This window comes from Lentinula edodes (genome assembly GCF_021015755.1).
Source record: "Lentinula edodes strain Le(Bin) 0899 ss11 chromosome Unknown C8R40scaffold_2, whole genome shotgun sequence".
NCBI classification, from domain to species: domain Eukaryota; kingdom Fungi; phylum Basidiomycota; class Agaricomycetes; order Agaricales; family Omphalotaceae; genus Lentinula; species Lentinula edodes.
In genome coordinates this window covers 366637-380698 of record NW_025764308.1, presented here as the reverse complement: position 1 = coordinate 380698, position 14062 = coordinate 366637, and the positions used below count along the sequence as shown (strand labels likewise).

At 45.1% G+C, this 14062-nt stretch overlaps 4 protein-coding genes across 4 annotated transcripts; 2 read left to right on the top strand and 2 right to left on the bottom strand.

The window, feature by feature from the left end:
* Nucleotides 1-253: 253 nt before the first annotated feature.
* C8R40DRAFT_1079562 (delta-12 fatty acid desaturase) lies at nt 254-2358 on the bottom strand. The gene is made up of 7 exons (XM_046227045.1): nt 2174-2358; nt 1789-2121; nt 1458-1733; nt 1247-1402; nt 1021-1191; nt 868-969; nt 254-810 (listed from the first exon to the last, which is right to left on the bottom strand). Exons 1-7 carry the CDS (start codon nt 2240-2242, stop codon nt 652-654), a joined length of 1266 nt encoding a protein of 421 aa, XP_046091365.1. The 5' UTR covers nt 2243-2358; the 3' UTR covers nt 254-651.
* Nucleotides 2359-2994: 636 nt separating this feature from the next.
* C8R40DRAFT_1033146 (linoleoyl phosphatidylcholine delta-12 acetylenase) lies at nt 2995-4730 on the top strand (the record flags this gene model as incomplete). The annotated part of the gene is made up of 9 exons (XM_046223321.1): nt 2995-3071; nt 3121-3333; nt 3385-3436; nt 3499-3552; nt 3603-3849; nt 3899-3952; nt 4005-4166; nt 4264-4430; nt 4488-4730. The coding sequence occupies 9 exons, from the start codon at nt 2995-2997 to the stop codon at nt 4728-4730; spliced, it is 1269 nt and encodes a 422-aa protein (XP_046091364.1).
* A 2343-nt stretch (nt 4731-7073) lies between these two features.
* C8R40DRAFT_1065360 (fatty acid desaturase-domain-containing protein) lies at nt 7074-9092 on the top strand (the record flags this gene model as incomplete). The annotated part of the gene is made up of 14 exons (XM_046225662.1): nt 7074-7395; nt 7451-7458; nt 7515-7631; nt 7719-7879; nt 7936-7956; nt 8009-8051; nt 8106-8145; nt 8203-8318; nt 8378-8391; nt 8445-8502; nt 8556-8639; nt 8694-8742; nt 8793-8860; nt 8910-9092. The coding sequence occupies 14 exons, from the start codon at nt 7074-7076 to the stop codon at nt 9090-9092; spliced, it is 1284 nt and encodes a 427-aa protein (XP_046091363.1).
* A 386-nt stretch (nt 9093-9478) lies between these two features.
* C8R40DRAFT_1079546 (kinase-like domain-containing protein) lies at nt 9479-12586 on the bottom strand. The gene is made up of 9 exons (XM_046227044.1): nt 12370-12586; nt 12247-12317; nt 11870-12198; nt 11728-11819; nt 11521-11675; nt 11378-11456; nt 11244-11326; nt 10689-11191; nt 9479-10629 (listed from the first exon to the last, which is right to left on the bottom strand). The coding sequence occupies exons 1-9, from the start codon at nt 12466-12468 to the stop codon at nt 9581-9583; spliced, it is 2460 nt and encodes an 819-aa protein (XP_046091362.1). The 5' UTR covers nt 12469-12586; the 3' UTR covers nt 9479-9580.
* Nucleotides 12587-14062: the final 1476 nt, after the last annotated feature.

Sequence of the window (14062 nt, the reverse complement as noted above, 5' to 3'; positions counted from 1 at the left end):
CCATCGACGTCGAATCCAGTATGCAAGGGTGTGAAGGAGAGATATCACATGAACCCAAACATACCAAGTATGAGCTAAATAAAAATAAAATAGGGGAATGGTGGGTGGGGCCAAAAAACGAATGCTTAAAAGAACGAGTGTATTCTTGTGTACTGAGATGGATGCGACGAGCAAGAGACTATGTAATTGATGCGCACACAAGTTTGGTAACCACTCGTCGCTGCCGGGCCGTCTGAACTAGAGTTTCTACCCAACTTTTGAAATGACATGACTCCTACTCCCATTGCCTTATCTAACACTTACGCTAGCCGGAGCAAGCTCTCGTAGCTTCAGCTAGCACGAGAGAAACAAGTTAAATGAGCCACAGTGATAGTGGACTTGGTACGTGCACTGTACATGCAAAGGACAGTACTGAAGGCTCAATTTGTACACTGAGTTTCAAACCCTGAACAAACCCTTTAAAAAAAATTCAGCCGCGTTCATCAAAAGGTACTTCGAAAGAAGTTAAGTGTGCAACTTCACATCGATGACATTCAATTCTATACAACAGCTTCTGATACACGAAGGTAAAAAACGATACTCATATATGGAGAAGAGAAGGTTCGTCAGCGAATCAAAGCTTCTCTGTTGCTCTATGCAAACCTGATTCCCCTAGTCTACTTTCTTGGCGACGACGGTCGGTCGGTCGAGGGCATCAGGGGCAAGCTCCCTTACGGCTTTTCCGTGCTGGTTCTTATAGAAAACGATGTCGCCCTCGTCTTCAACGAAGCAACATTGAGTAAAGGTCCGGTAAAGAGCACGGAAAGTGTTCTAGTAAATATAGTAGATTGTCAGAGAGGATAAAACCAATAGTTGAGATCGTTTTACCGTGGAATCGGAGTTGTACTCAACCCCCAACAACTTCTTGAGCTCTTCAGTCACATACGGCTGGTTGTACCAGGCAATGTTCGAGAAGAGGTGATGAGCGATCTGTCAAGAAAAAGTTAAAGATAGGAACAAAGGTAAAATGGCGAATCGTACATGGTCATGGCTGACGTTGTGGAAGTATACACGTCCAGCCCAGCCCAGGAGAGGCCTGTCAACGGTTGAAAGAGCACCTCGAAGGTAAGACCACTGACGGTTCCTGTACATCGGTATGGTGGGATCAGAGTGATGAAGGTACGTGAGCATGACAATCCAGTGGTTCAAAAGCTAAAAAAACCATATCAGTCAAGTCGAACAAATATGGAATCACAAATGACAGTACAATGTAAGGAACAAAATAAAGCTTGAGGAAAGCCGGAAGACCGACAGTTTGGGTCCACATATACAGGACGCAGCACATTACGGTCAAACCAATGTTAGACGCGATGATTCCGTTGCGCTCGTGAGGCTTGAACAAGGAAGACGACGGACTGAAGTGCTAAGTAATAATAGTAGATTTAGAGCATGTGATGGACGAGAACAGTGCCGCTCACGTTAGTGCCTTTAGGATGTCTAGGAGATCCCATAGTGTCCAAACACAGATAGATTTGCCAACCAAGAAGTTGCATGAGGAGCATGCGGGCAGCGGTATAAATGGGAGTTTCCTCGAAAAGTTCATGATAATCGACCGCCCGGGCGACTGACTCAGAAGGCAATTTGAAGTCAGATCGAGTGCGAGGAACATAATTCTCGTCTCGTTCGATAGAAACCGTGGCTTTGTGGTGAGAGTGATGGGTAGACCTCCAAGCGAAATATGGGGCAAGAACGAACTGTGAGAAGAAATCCTCATTACCGTTGTCGATTGCGAAAAATGACGATACTCACAGTATGAAGCAAAAATCCAGTCAGATTGTTGAGCCACTTTTTGTTAGAAACATTGCCGTGACCAGCCTCGTGAGCCATACACCACCAACCAGCGAGAACGACGCTTTGGCAGACCCAATAGACAGACCAGCCCCCCCATTTAGCAATCGTACCGACATAAGCGGGGGCGCCATAGTCGTTAACAAGACTGGCGGCAAGAGGTTCGATTTGCCAACCGAGCTTATATAGAGCCACAGCGGAGAGCACGTCGCGAGCTATATATAAGCAGGCCGTGAAGAAGCTCTTTTGGAACAAATGCTTGGGTACGACAGCATGAACTTCGGATATAGTGACCTGAGATATGCCTTAGTATAATCTTTGCGAAAAAAAGGTAACTTCGACCAACTTTGGTAGGAGAGAAAGGTCTAGCCTTCCTGGCCTCGTATTCAGGCGAGTCTTTGAACAACGAAAGCATGTTAAGAGTTCAAAATCTCCACGTAGAGGCGAAAAGTTGGACTGAGGAAGGCGCCATGGTAAGCACTGGTTTTATAACCTTGTTGCGGCATTCGTGAGCCTGACATCTAATCATTATCGAGTCGTAAGTAGATCGAAAAGGAAATGGACTTAGCGTCAGATGCGATCGATAAGCACGTGATGCGCACCTGGTTCGAAATTTAACCTGGTCCTCACTTATCCTGACTTTTCGCCACTGACATTCCTGTGTTCTCGGGTATTCTGCATGCACCCCGGAAATCCCATTCCGTTCATCCGACCATCTCTTGCGCCCTTGGAGCTTTGGATTATCATGGAACTCCGGGTACGATCATAGCTGTTAAACTTGTGTTAAACGTGGGGTAGGTCCAGATAACATTTCTTGCTTCGAGAGATTTACCTGAGCCCGCAGTCAAATTCAAAGTAACCTTCTTACCTAGAGTCCAGCTCGGCTCATTTCATTTGTTTTTTTCCTCACAAACCAATCAATTCAACTTCAATCCTTCGTCGTTACCGAATGAACTGTGTTCTTTTCTAATTATCAGGTCTTGTAAGTATGTGCTTGACTATCATCAACTCAATGTAAGATCTTGACCCGATTTCTTTCTACGAAAGTTCAATGGAATTACATAGCCGCCTCGACCCACGGGGGCCAGCTTTATAAATACAGCACTGGATTTACAACATCTCCAGCTCAAGCTCTATTCGAATCAGCAATAGACCGGTAGCACAACAATGTCTGAAGCCACGAAACCTCAAGCCAAGGACCTCTACAATGAGGCCGATCTTCCTCAGTTTGAACCTATGCCTTGGTGAGTACCTTAGTCCTGCAGCAAATTTTTTGACTTACCGGTCCCGTAGGTCTTTGAAGGAAATAAGGGACGCCCTTCCTGCTCGCTTGTTCAAACGTGATACCGCTCTTGGTCTTCGTTACCTTGCCGTCGATCTGATAATGACGACGGCTCTCTGGACTGCCGCCACTTACATCGATCCATACTTCGCCAAGGCCGAAGTTATTGAGAAATTTTCTCCCATTGGCGCTGAAGTCGCTCGATGGGCTTCTTGGAGTGTCTAGTGAGTTAATCTCACATCAGTTGTTCGTCTCCCTGTTAATTCCGTCATCAGCTGGTGGTTCCAAGGTTTAGTCTTCACTGGTATTTGGGTTATTGGACACGAGGTGCGACCGCGATCCTCAGCTGCGAGAAACCTTCCCTTGCTGATCCTTTGCCACCTTCTCAGTGTGGTCACGGAGCGTTCTCTGAGAATCAATGGGTTAATGACATTATTGGATTTGTGCGATTAGCGATCGACCCTCCTCCGCTTAGGCTCATGCTTTTTGTTAGGTCACACACACCTTCCTCTGGACTCCGTTCTTCAGTTGGAGAATCTCGCATCATCGCCACCACAGTAACCACGCTTCGATGGAAAGAGATGAGGTCTATGTTCCCAAAACTCGCAGCGATCTGGGAATACCTCCCGAGAAGGCAGAATGGGAGCCTCTGGACTGGGACGAACTTTTTGGTGACACTCCTATCTACACTCTTTACATGCTCGTTAGGCAACAGTTCCTCGCTTTCCCCGCATATTTGCGTAAGTTACTCTTGACATACAAACTTCTGGCTTCTAACCTTGTTTGTAGTTTGGAACGTTTCTGGCCAAAAGCACTACCCAAAGTGGACGAATCACTTTGACCGTAAGGCAATGTTTTAAACTGAATCAAGCTGTTGGCTGAAGGTGTCCTGCAGCGAACTCGGTACTTTTCACCAAGAGTCAACGTGGTATTGTCATGATTTCCAACGCCGGTATCGCGTTCATGATCTGGGGTGTCTGGAAGTCTTGCCAGATATGGGGTGCAGCCGACACCTTCAAGTACTACGGTCTTCCTTGGTTCCTCGTTACTCATTGGTGTAAGTCCTGCCTAGTACCTGATTTTCTAAAGGATCTACTCCTGCGAACGAAATCAAACGTAATTGTCGCTTCTGGCTTACATGTATCTCTTTCCAGTCATCATGATCACGTACCTTCACCACACCGACCCCATCATGCCTCATTACCGCGGTAAAGAGTGGAACTTCCAGCGCGGCGCTGCTGCGACCGTCGATAGGCCTTTCCTCGGCTGGCAAGGACGTTTCTTCTTGCATGACGTCGCCCACTTCCATGTGATTCACCACGTAAGTCGTATGCTTATTTACCCTTATAATGGAGTTGACCGGATTGCTCTTCGTCAGTTCTTCCCGAAAATGCCTTTCTACCACGGTCCAGAAGCCACAGACTATCTCAAGGCTTTCATTGGTGAACACTACAACTACTCGGACAAGCCTGTTTTCAAAGCTCTCTGGGATAACTACAATGACTGCCAATTCGTCGAGGACGAGGGTGATGTTGTGTTTTACCGTGACAAGGAAGGGAAATCAATCCGCCGCCCCGCCGACGCGTATTTCTTGGGAAAGAAATCGACCAAGGTCGAGTGAATGGGTCTCAAGGAGCTGAAGCGCGTGTGCTTGATTTTCCGGTGAAATTTCGTAAAGGATATCGAGCATATTAACCGCTTGCTTATGCCCGTCGCTTCAAAATATTCTCTCCTTACAAACCATCTTTTCTCTTGTAGAAGCTAGAATCTGCTTTTGTGTTATAGCATTGTGTCAATCATGTACTGTTGTATGACTGGTTTTTTTCATGATCAGTCTGAAATCGATCGTTGAATTTTCTGAGATGAAGTATACTCGTTAGCGAGACAACATGCCTGATGTATCGCCTACCAGCTACAATGTAGCTGTACTGGGTAAAATGATCTGAGCTCTGCCAATGGAATTGAGGGAAAATTAGCCAGCACAGGCCCCCGGAAGCTCTACCAGAACCCTGTCCAGAATTGCGTATTTTAGAGGCAAAAATAAGCCATTTCCTTGTCCAAATATAGCGCAGATTGAAGCTCAATGGGGCGGTCCTTGTCCGGTCTCCCAGCACGGTCCCATTGAGGAACAGCCCAGTCTGTGCTGTACACACTGCGCTTCATGTGTGCTAAAGATGTGCCGTGTGATCGATGTCTCGACACCGCCGCGCAAAGAATAAACGATAATGTAGAACGCAATCTGAGAGCAAGCAATACTATATAATAGTTGAGGAAAGAATTAAGGTGGCCAATTATAATATGCCTAAGAACTAAACAAACACTGTCCAATTGTCCCCTTTTGCGCCCCCCCCCCCCCCCCTCCTATGTTATTGGAATGAACTGTTGTCAGACATTTTGGGGCTTTGGGAGGACCGATTGGAATAAATATGAAGTTTATGCGCGAGTACTACTGCTGGTGACGGGTTCATATCCTACCACGGTCTCACCAATTAGTAGACATACGGTGGCGGTGGCGCGAAGCCTTGTTGCAGATTTTGTTCAGGCGCACCAGTCTCTTTTAGTTCTACTTAGTAGATAGATAGATAGTATATAAGGAACGTCCGTCTACAAATAACGAGAATAATAATAACCATATCGAAGGACACAATCCTATACAATTATATACTTTCCACAGATACTCTGCACGATAACATTTCGTTTTTATTCTGCTTGTTGCCCTCGCCGACTTCAGCGTGAAGGCGTTTCTCATGCTTCCTTCTTCCAAGAGTTTACAAGTTTGTCGCAATCATTGTCGCGTCACGGTATTATTACGTGAACTTCGATCGACGCACTCCACTCGCATTAGAAGGGAACAAGACCCCGGATAATTGGGCATATTGTACAGTCGTTCGTGATTTCGGACAAATTTTGAGAAATTCTTGAAAAATTCTGTTCGATTTTCGGACATTTCAAGGCCTCTGGCGGTGGGTTGTTCACAGGTGTTCGGACATTTTTTCCAGTTTTGGTAGTTATATCTTCAGGTGGGACTTTGGGAAATTTTATGAAGCCTCGCCGAAGATCATTTAGGCGAGCGCTAATTTGCTTAAGCACTGGTGGCTGGTCGGCTTTCGGACATTTTTGGAGAGAAATTCTTGATTTTGGTTCGGACATTTCAGCCGAAATTCGGCAATTTTGAGAACGACCTTCACCCTAATTATCCGGGGTCCTGGAACAGCCTAGAACAACGAGCTTTTTTCTAGATGTGCAGAAGTGCTTGAGCGTCCTGTGGAAACACATTTTCCGCTAACTACTTACGAGATGTCCACTGTCCGTAGCAATCTCGATCTGGCGGTCTATTAATTCCGCTGTTAGGTGGCTGTTCAAACGTTCAATATTCGATGGTGTTATAACCTGAGGTTAATCATTATGTTGTAAATTAATTCACGACCTCAGGTTAATCGATTGAAATGCTGTTTCATTTCTTGACCTCAGGTTTATCGACCTCAGGTTACGGTGGATGATGTGTACACATGTGAAATTCCGTACCAGTCCGTGTCGGTTTACTATCTTTTACTATCTTAACATACTGTTGCATACTCTATTCAGATCTGCGCCGAAGAGGACGATTTTAGATTCAGTATAAACTCAAGTACTAGTCCAGGACTCGGGTAATCACTATCTCTGATGCTACTTGATATTACTTTGCATCGCTTCAAGAAATGAACTGTAATGAACCGTTCCGTACGGTTTGGTTTTGTTCTTGAACTACAATCTGTACATGGACTCGGGTAATCCCAAATCGATCATTTTCTCTGCTCAATCCCCAAAAAGCATGTGCAGGTGTATGTACTTCTGGGCTATGACAAGATCCCAATTCCAGATTCTAGCATCTTTACCCTCCCCTGTCTGGACAAAGTTGGAAACTGAATTTTAAAAACTCTGAAGAGTCGTTACCTCTCTCTCTTTCCTTAGCACCACACTCATCATGCTCTGGTACCAAATATTTTCAGACGGCGTTGAATACGAAGCCCGCGTAGGGAAGCCTTTCGTTCCTCCGGACCTCACAATCAAGCAGGTCTGGGAGGCTGTTCCCAAACACCTCTTCAAGAAGAGTACCACAAAGAGCTTGCTTTATCTCGCTAGGCACCTCTTAATCACTTACCTCTTCTATGTCTTTGCACAAAACATCGATCTTATCGTGTCTTCGCTTGGAGGAACGCCGTTAGCAAGGCAGGTCTTGAAGGCGGTCTGCTGGATGGGATACTGGAGTTTCCAGGGTTTTGCGTTCGCAGGACTATGGTGCATAGGTAGGGAAATTCTACCGAGTCTAATGGTATTCTGCTAATGTTTGCTGGATGCCAGGTCACGACGTGTGTTTTGTTCACAAATTTTAACATTTGAAAATGTTGACAACGTTCCCGTACAGGCCGGTCATGGAGCTCTATCGGACTACGGAATCGTCAATGATGTCCTCGGGTTGGTCCTTCATGCATCTGTCTTGACACCATACCATGCTTGGAGATTTACACATCGCGCTCATCATGTAAGCGACTTGAACTCCCTCACCTTTTCGATGTCCTCTCTTTTCATTGATAACCTTCTCATACACGTGGTTCGGTTTCTTTCTTAGAAAGCAACCCAAAGTCTTGAGCGTGACGAGACGTTCATGCCCTTCACACGCAGGGACTTCAAGCTTCCAGATGGTAAAGTTGCAGTAAGAATGGATTACACAGAAATTTTGGAGGAGACGCCGGCTTTCACGTTGTTCAAACTGTTTGTGAGGCAGTTCTTGTGGGTCGATCTACAAGTTAATATAGTTATCGAGGGCGCTAATTCCTTATCTTCAGCGGTTTCCAGCTTTATCTTTTGTGCGTTTGCCCAAAATCACAACTGGATCAAGCTAACGTGAATCTTCCAAAGGCACAATCGTAAAGGCAATCGAAGATATCCTGCTTACACAAGCGTAGGTGGAAAACCGTATTTGAAAGAGAATCCGTGATTGACATTGCTTTCTCAGCATTACCGACCAAGCTCTCAACTTTTCAAGCCCTCAGAACGTACGCATCATTTCTGCGTTTTCGCATTTGGCACCCTGACCTTATTTCAACAACCAGGTTCAGCGATCATTCTGTCAAACATCTCTCTCCTCGTCATGTACACCCTACTCAGTATGTACATCAAGAGCCACGGATGGAACAGTGCCATGAAGTACTACTTCATGCCTTGGTTTGTAAGTATATCGTCCACTGTGCAGTTCATGCCTGTCTGACCGACTTTGATCTCTGTTAGTTCCAACACAACTGGTGAGTGTTCGTTCATGCTCTGAGAGGGAAACATCTCTAATGTCATAATTTAGGATGGTCATGTTCACATATCTTCAACACAGCGATCCGACGATTCCGTACTACCGCAAGGTCCCAAAATTCTGGTTTGACTATTGTGCTAATGCTGATCATTCAATTATCAGAGTGAATGGACTTTTGTCCGAGGTGCTTTAGCCACAGTTGACAGACCCGTATTTGGTTGGCTCGGGAGGGTCCTTCTATACAACGTACGTCTGAAAAATTGCACTTTGTTGTCATCTAATGGAAGTGTGATCCCACAGATCGCAAGCGACCACTTGGCTCATCACTTTTTCTCAACAATCCCATTCTGTAGGTTTCGTTTTTTTGTTTAGAATGCTATCTGACACAGTCATTAACAGACAATCTTCCTGAGGTGACGAAAGCTATCAAACCTGTTCTTGGAGAGTATTACAACTACGACTCGACCGTGAGTGCCAACGACATTGACATCTTCGGTTTCTGACATAGTCTCGTAGGGTGTTCTTGCCGCTTTGTGGCGATCTTTCACGCAATGCGTGTTCATCGAAGACGAAGGGGAAATTCTGTTCTACAAGAACCGTGCCGGTGAGGCTATCGTTGACGTCGACGAGAAGCTTAAAGCCAACCGAAATGGGAAACCAGTGGATGGTACAGGGCAGGAGGAAATGATCATCGACTGATTGACGATCCTCAAGTAGTCGGATGTAGGTCATTACAACAGAGAGGGAGATCACGAATGAAAACTTGTTAGTCCACCTTCTTGTACAATTTGTTTTTAGACGTAGATGTTGTATTTTTGAAGAGAGATTTTGTTCAATGTTCGTGCTGAAAGAATGAGCTGCAACATGAAGGTCTTCCGCGAATTCGCTCCCTTTGTGATGCCTTGTCTGTTGCATCTGTCCAAACCCTACAATAGACCGGTAACTGTCCCTCTATGAGGGATACCTCTAGCGAGGTTTTGCCACGCAAAATTTGATCTTTGATCATTCCTCCTAGAGGGCTTGGTCACCAAGCTAACCCTACAACTCAGATGCGCAAGAGGAACATCTTGATTCACTTCTGCTATACTCAGTCTACATTTAATAGATTTAAATACACAAATGAATATATGGATACACATGAAGAGGACCACTAACACAGTCCATATGCTGTTGTCAGTTACAAATTATCACTGCTGCGGCAATGTTTTCCTGGTCTCCTCACTCATCTTTCTCGCACCTAAAATGGGAGGCCGTGTAACATTGTTCCCTACTGGGGAAACTCCTGCTCCTAGTTCCGACAACGCAGATATCGAGGCATTCGTCCTTCGTGCAGTGGAATTTGCTGCTGCGACTGCCCGTAGAAGATTTCCATTGCTATGTCTCTTTCCGATACTACCAGACCGTGCAGTTGCACGTTTGAGAAAAGGACTAGGTAGATTTTCCTCATCTGTCGAATCATATTCTCTTGTGATCTCGGTTGTCGCAGGCGCAGAATTTGTTCGTTGCATCGATCGCCCTGAGGCAGCGGTACGTGCAGTTGGTATTGAAGGAATAGTATTTGCTTGATTGTGAAGATGCGGATGAGGAAGAGGAAGAGGTTTAAGCTGCAATGGCCCGGTCATCGAGCCAGTCAGGTTACTGGGATCAGATATGGACGAAATCATGGAGCCGGAAACGCTCGATTTGGAAGTAGCTGATGACCGTATCGACGGTCGTCGGATACGTGTTGGAGGTGGTATCGAAGTGATTGAGGTGGACGCGGACGATGGTCGCTTAGAAGGGGACACGCTGCGATCACTATTCGCAGTATTGCCGTATCTGCGCGGTCTCTCCTTGCGACAACTCGGACTGGGAGGCGGAGATTCCGCCTCATCCGCGCTATCTTCTGTGTCGACATCTGCCTTTCTGCAATCAGGGTCGAAGATCTTGGTAAAGTCGAGGCCGACCTTGGGGGAATCCACAAAGAGCTTCGCGAGATCACTCGGCGCTGGTGTTGTAAGCACTTCGCCCGTCGAGGTAAGTACAACACCCTTCATTGCCGACGCTGGAGTGGCATGAACAAGTCGTGCTGCGGGGGTCAAGATTTCGGGGAATGAAACAACAGGCCGACGCCTGGTTTGGGATTGTGGGGTGGAATCCTCAGGAGTAGTTCCGTTCTCCAGACAAGGAGAACTAAGTCTGGTCAGCGGTTCAAGTAAATTTTTGACTTCTTCCAAGGGCGTCTTTTCTTTGCGACCTAAATAGAGGTCATCAATGAGATAAAGACGTAGACTTCGAGAATTCGAAAGTGTATACCTTTCACAGACTTAGCCTCCCACTTTCTCACTTTTCCCTCGAGTTCCAGTCGAACCTCTTCAAGGCGATTCTCTTCCGCGGCGAGATCGACTTCTCGTTCATGTATCCATCGGACTCTATCATCTACCTCTTGTCGAATTTGTTCCTCCCTCATCACCCAAGCTTCATTCAGCTCCTCTTCCCGCTTGTTAACAGACGCGATAATCTCCTCTTCACGTTTGGCAATTGCTACAGCCACTTCCTCCTCTCTATGCAACACCAATACACGAAGCTCCTCTTCTCGTCGAGCAATTGCTTGTTGAATTGCGACTTCTAAGTCCTGCTGGGAGAATTGAAGGTGTTGATTCTGGGAGATTGTATGACGAAGCGAATTCAACTCAATCTCAGTCTGAGCCGCTCGGGTTTCAAGTTGTTGCTCGCGGACAATGATGGCGGCTTCCCGTGCGGCGACATCTCGCTCACGGGCAACAATTGCGTTCTTGTGCAGTTTAACAGTAGCCAACCTAATCAGAGGTTAGAAAGCACTTGAAATCAATCTCATGATGGACAACCTACATCTTTTCCGTCTCAGACACTTTGAACACAAGCTCAAGTCGTTCATGCTGTAACAATTGGGCTGCAGAAGGGCGCATCGCGGGCTGAATAGCAGATTAGATGGGAATACACCATATAAGACGTTGTATACGCACGTTAAGATTCAACATCGCCTTGATAACACCCGCTAAGGACTGTGAATATCCTTTCGGTAGTGGAGGTATGCGTCCATTACTGAGGGAAGAAAGAATGTGAACGTGTGAGTACTACGGCAGAACAGACGGAGCAGATCTCAAACCGGACTAAGATGCTAAGTTCAGTGTGACTCTTAGCTTCATGAAAGGGAGGTTTATGAGCACAGAGTTCGTAAATCAAACAGCCCAGCGACCATATGTCAGATTTGGAATCATAAGCCTTCTCTTGCATCACTTCTGGAGACATATAATAAGGCGTCTGCAAAAGAAAACTTATGCGATGATATGGACTGCAGAATAGAAAAACGTACCCCAACGTATGTGTTTGCGAAATTAGTTTGAAGCAGAGATTTCGACAATCCAAAGTCTCCGAGTTTGACCGAGTTGTTTTCATCCAAGAAGACTGTCATACAGGTCAGAAGTCTTCCATCCAGGCTCGGGGATTGAACTCGCCATTGTCAGGCTTCAAGTCTCGATGCAATATTTGGTTCCTTCGTTCTCTCCCTTCATTTTCAGACATGGGATTACACGTCCCACTGCTGTTTCTCCCGTGTCCATTCGGATGATGACAGTGTTGCAAAGCGAGTAATAGTTGCATAAAGTAGTTCCAAATAGTATCTTCTGGTATTGGCCGGTTGTGTTTTTGAGCTTGTTGAATAACCATGGATAAATCGCCGCCGCCGCAGTATTCCATGACGATATATAGAATACCCGATTCTTTGTCGACGTAGCGATCATGATATTTAACGATATGATCATGGTGAAGTTCTTTGAGAATGTTCCTATATTGAGTCAATGATAGACTTGCAGCCAGCCTATATACGACTCACACTTCGGCAACAATTTGCTTTCTATCTCGCTCTTGCATCTTCTCAAATCTGAGCTCCTTCCGCGCGAAAGTCTGGGTAACTTGGTCAACACTTGAATAGCGACTCAGTGGCATCAATACGCACTGTTCCATCCGCTTTTCTTCTGACTTTGCGGATGATACCAAACGCGCCATTTCCAATAACGTCCAGCGCTTCATACTGATCCAAAAACGAGGTTGCCATAAGGAAAGATACAACAACGATATTTTTTTAGATGAACTTGGAGCAGGTTAAGTGGTTTTGGTCAAATGCCAATGGGTAGGACTCAAAGAACATCACATGACCGTAAAGCAACGTGACGACCCATAGTAGGCGGGACACTGCCACTGCGGGGATGAGCCGATTCCTCGAGGCGAAAATGTGGGTTTTACAGCTGATTCCGAAAGTCTAGGACAAAATCAGCCTCCTCACATCGTTGGAGCACTGCTTAGGCTTGTTTGTAGATATAGACAAAATAACAAAGATTAACCCAGAGATGGATGTATAAAATTGTTGTAATTACATTGTTGGAGTAAATTAGGGCTGTCTCGATGCAAGAAACTTGAAGAAAGACGGAGCTGCTTGCTCAGATTTGTATATCAAAAAGGCTAGTAATTATGCGCTTAAGCTCCTCCACAAACAAAGCTAAACATTACTCCAATGATGTGAGGAGGCTGGTTTCGTCCTAGACTTTCGGAATCAGCTGTATCTCGACACAGGGCGCATACTACAGTAAGTTCAGCTCCATATTGAGAGCTTACCTTATAGAAACGCCAAAATATTGGAGCGTAATTTTCGCCATTTACGCTATTGTTTGTCAAGTTTTACTCTAATTGCAAGAAAGATTTGTCAATGATAATGGTCTCATAAGGACCGTATTTTACTGTGAGGGATATTTTATTACTATTGTGACGTTTTGGCCCAAAAATGTTTGCGTAATTTGAGGGAGAAATCTTACAATTATGGTGATCTTATATGAGTGATTACACTGGATTTACCAAAACAAGTAGACAATAAGGATTCAATATGTTGGACAAATTAGGCAATTCAAATTTCAAGTTTATACGAACAATACATAAACAAAACCATGGATTTATGGTAAACGTTCACTACAGCTAAATAGATAAGTTTTAGATATGTCTGGCAATTAAGGGAATCATTACACAAATTTTATTGTGTGACAAAAACAAGTTTGTTTTTAGTATCTCATCAAAATTACTGATCCTTGGCAGAGGCTTGGGCCACATTCAGGTCTACGGCCGCGGGGATTTGAACAGCTTAACGCCGTGGAATGGGTTTTTCGACAATCCTAATATTTCTGCAGGTGGCTACGACCCACATCTCGAAAATAACATGCTCAATTGCTGTTTCCTTCCCCCATTTACACATGCTTAACTATAACAAGGACTGAGCTTCAAATTCAAAACGTTCAAATTACTGCGCCGACCACTGGTCTTTTTCAAGTCTGCAATATCATCAGCATTTCAACTTCCTTTGCCAGTGTTCATGAAGGAGCCAATAACCATTCTATGCGGTGGAATGTGAACATGTGTTGAAGCAAAGCAACCCCGCCGGTCGTTCTCCTAGTTTGTGTCATACATCAGATCAAATGTCACAATGTAATCCATCCGTATATCCCTGCCCTGTATATCATAGATTGATAGATTATTATCACGGCTGTCGTTCTTGTATCTTCCCTATACTTCGAATTGAATTGAGATATTTGAATATATTATTTTCAAACTGGTTTGCTTGGAATAAATGATTACAACAATTGTGAATTTTATTATGCAGTACC

Coding starts and splice junctions, on each gene's coding strand:
- C8R40DRAFT_1079562 (XM_046227045.1), bottom strand. CDS start 2,242: ATGCTTTCGTTGTTCAAAGACTCGCCTGAATACGAGGCCAGGAAGGCT. Junction 1,192..1,246: donor TTTATTTTGTTCCTTACATT/GTACTGTCATTT, acceptor TGGTTTTTTTAG/CTTTTGAACCACTGGATTGT. Junction 970..1,020: donor ACAACGTCAGCCATGACCAT/GTACGATTCGCC, acceptor TTTTCTTGACAG/ATCGCTCATCACCTCTTCTC.
- C8R40DRAFT_1079546 (XM_046227044.1), bottom strand. CDS start 12,468: ATGGCAACCTCGTTTTTGGATCAGTATGAAGCGCTGGACGTTATTGGA. Junction 11,457..11,520: donor GAACTTAGCATCTTAGTCCG/GTTTGAGATCTG, acceptor TTCTTCCCTCAG/TAATGGACGCATACCTCCAC. Junction 11,192..11,243: donor GTGTCTGAGACGGAAAAGAT/GTAGGTTGTCCA, acceptor ACCTCTGATTAG/GTTGGCTACTGTTAAACTGC.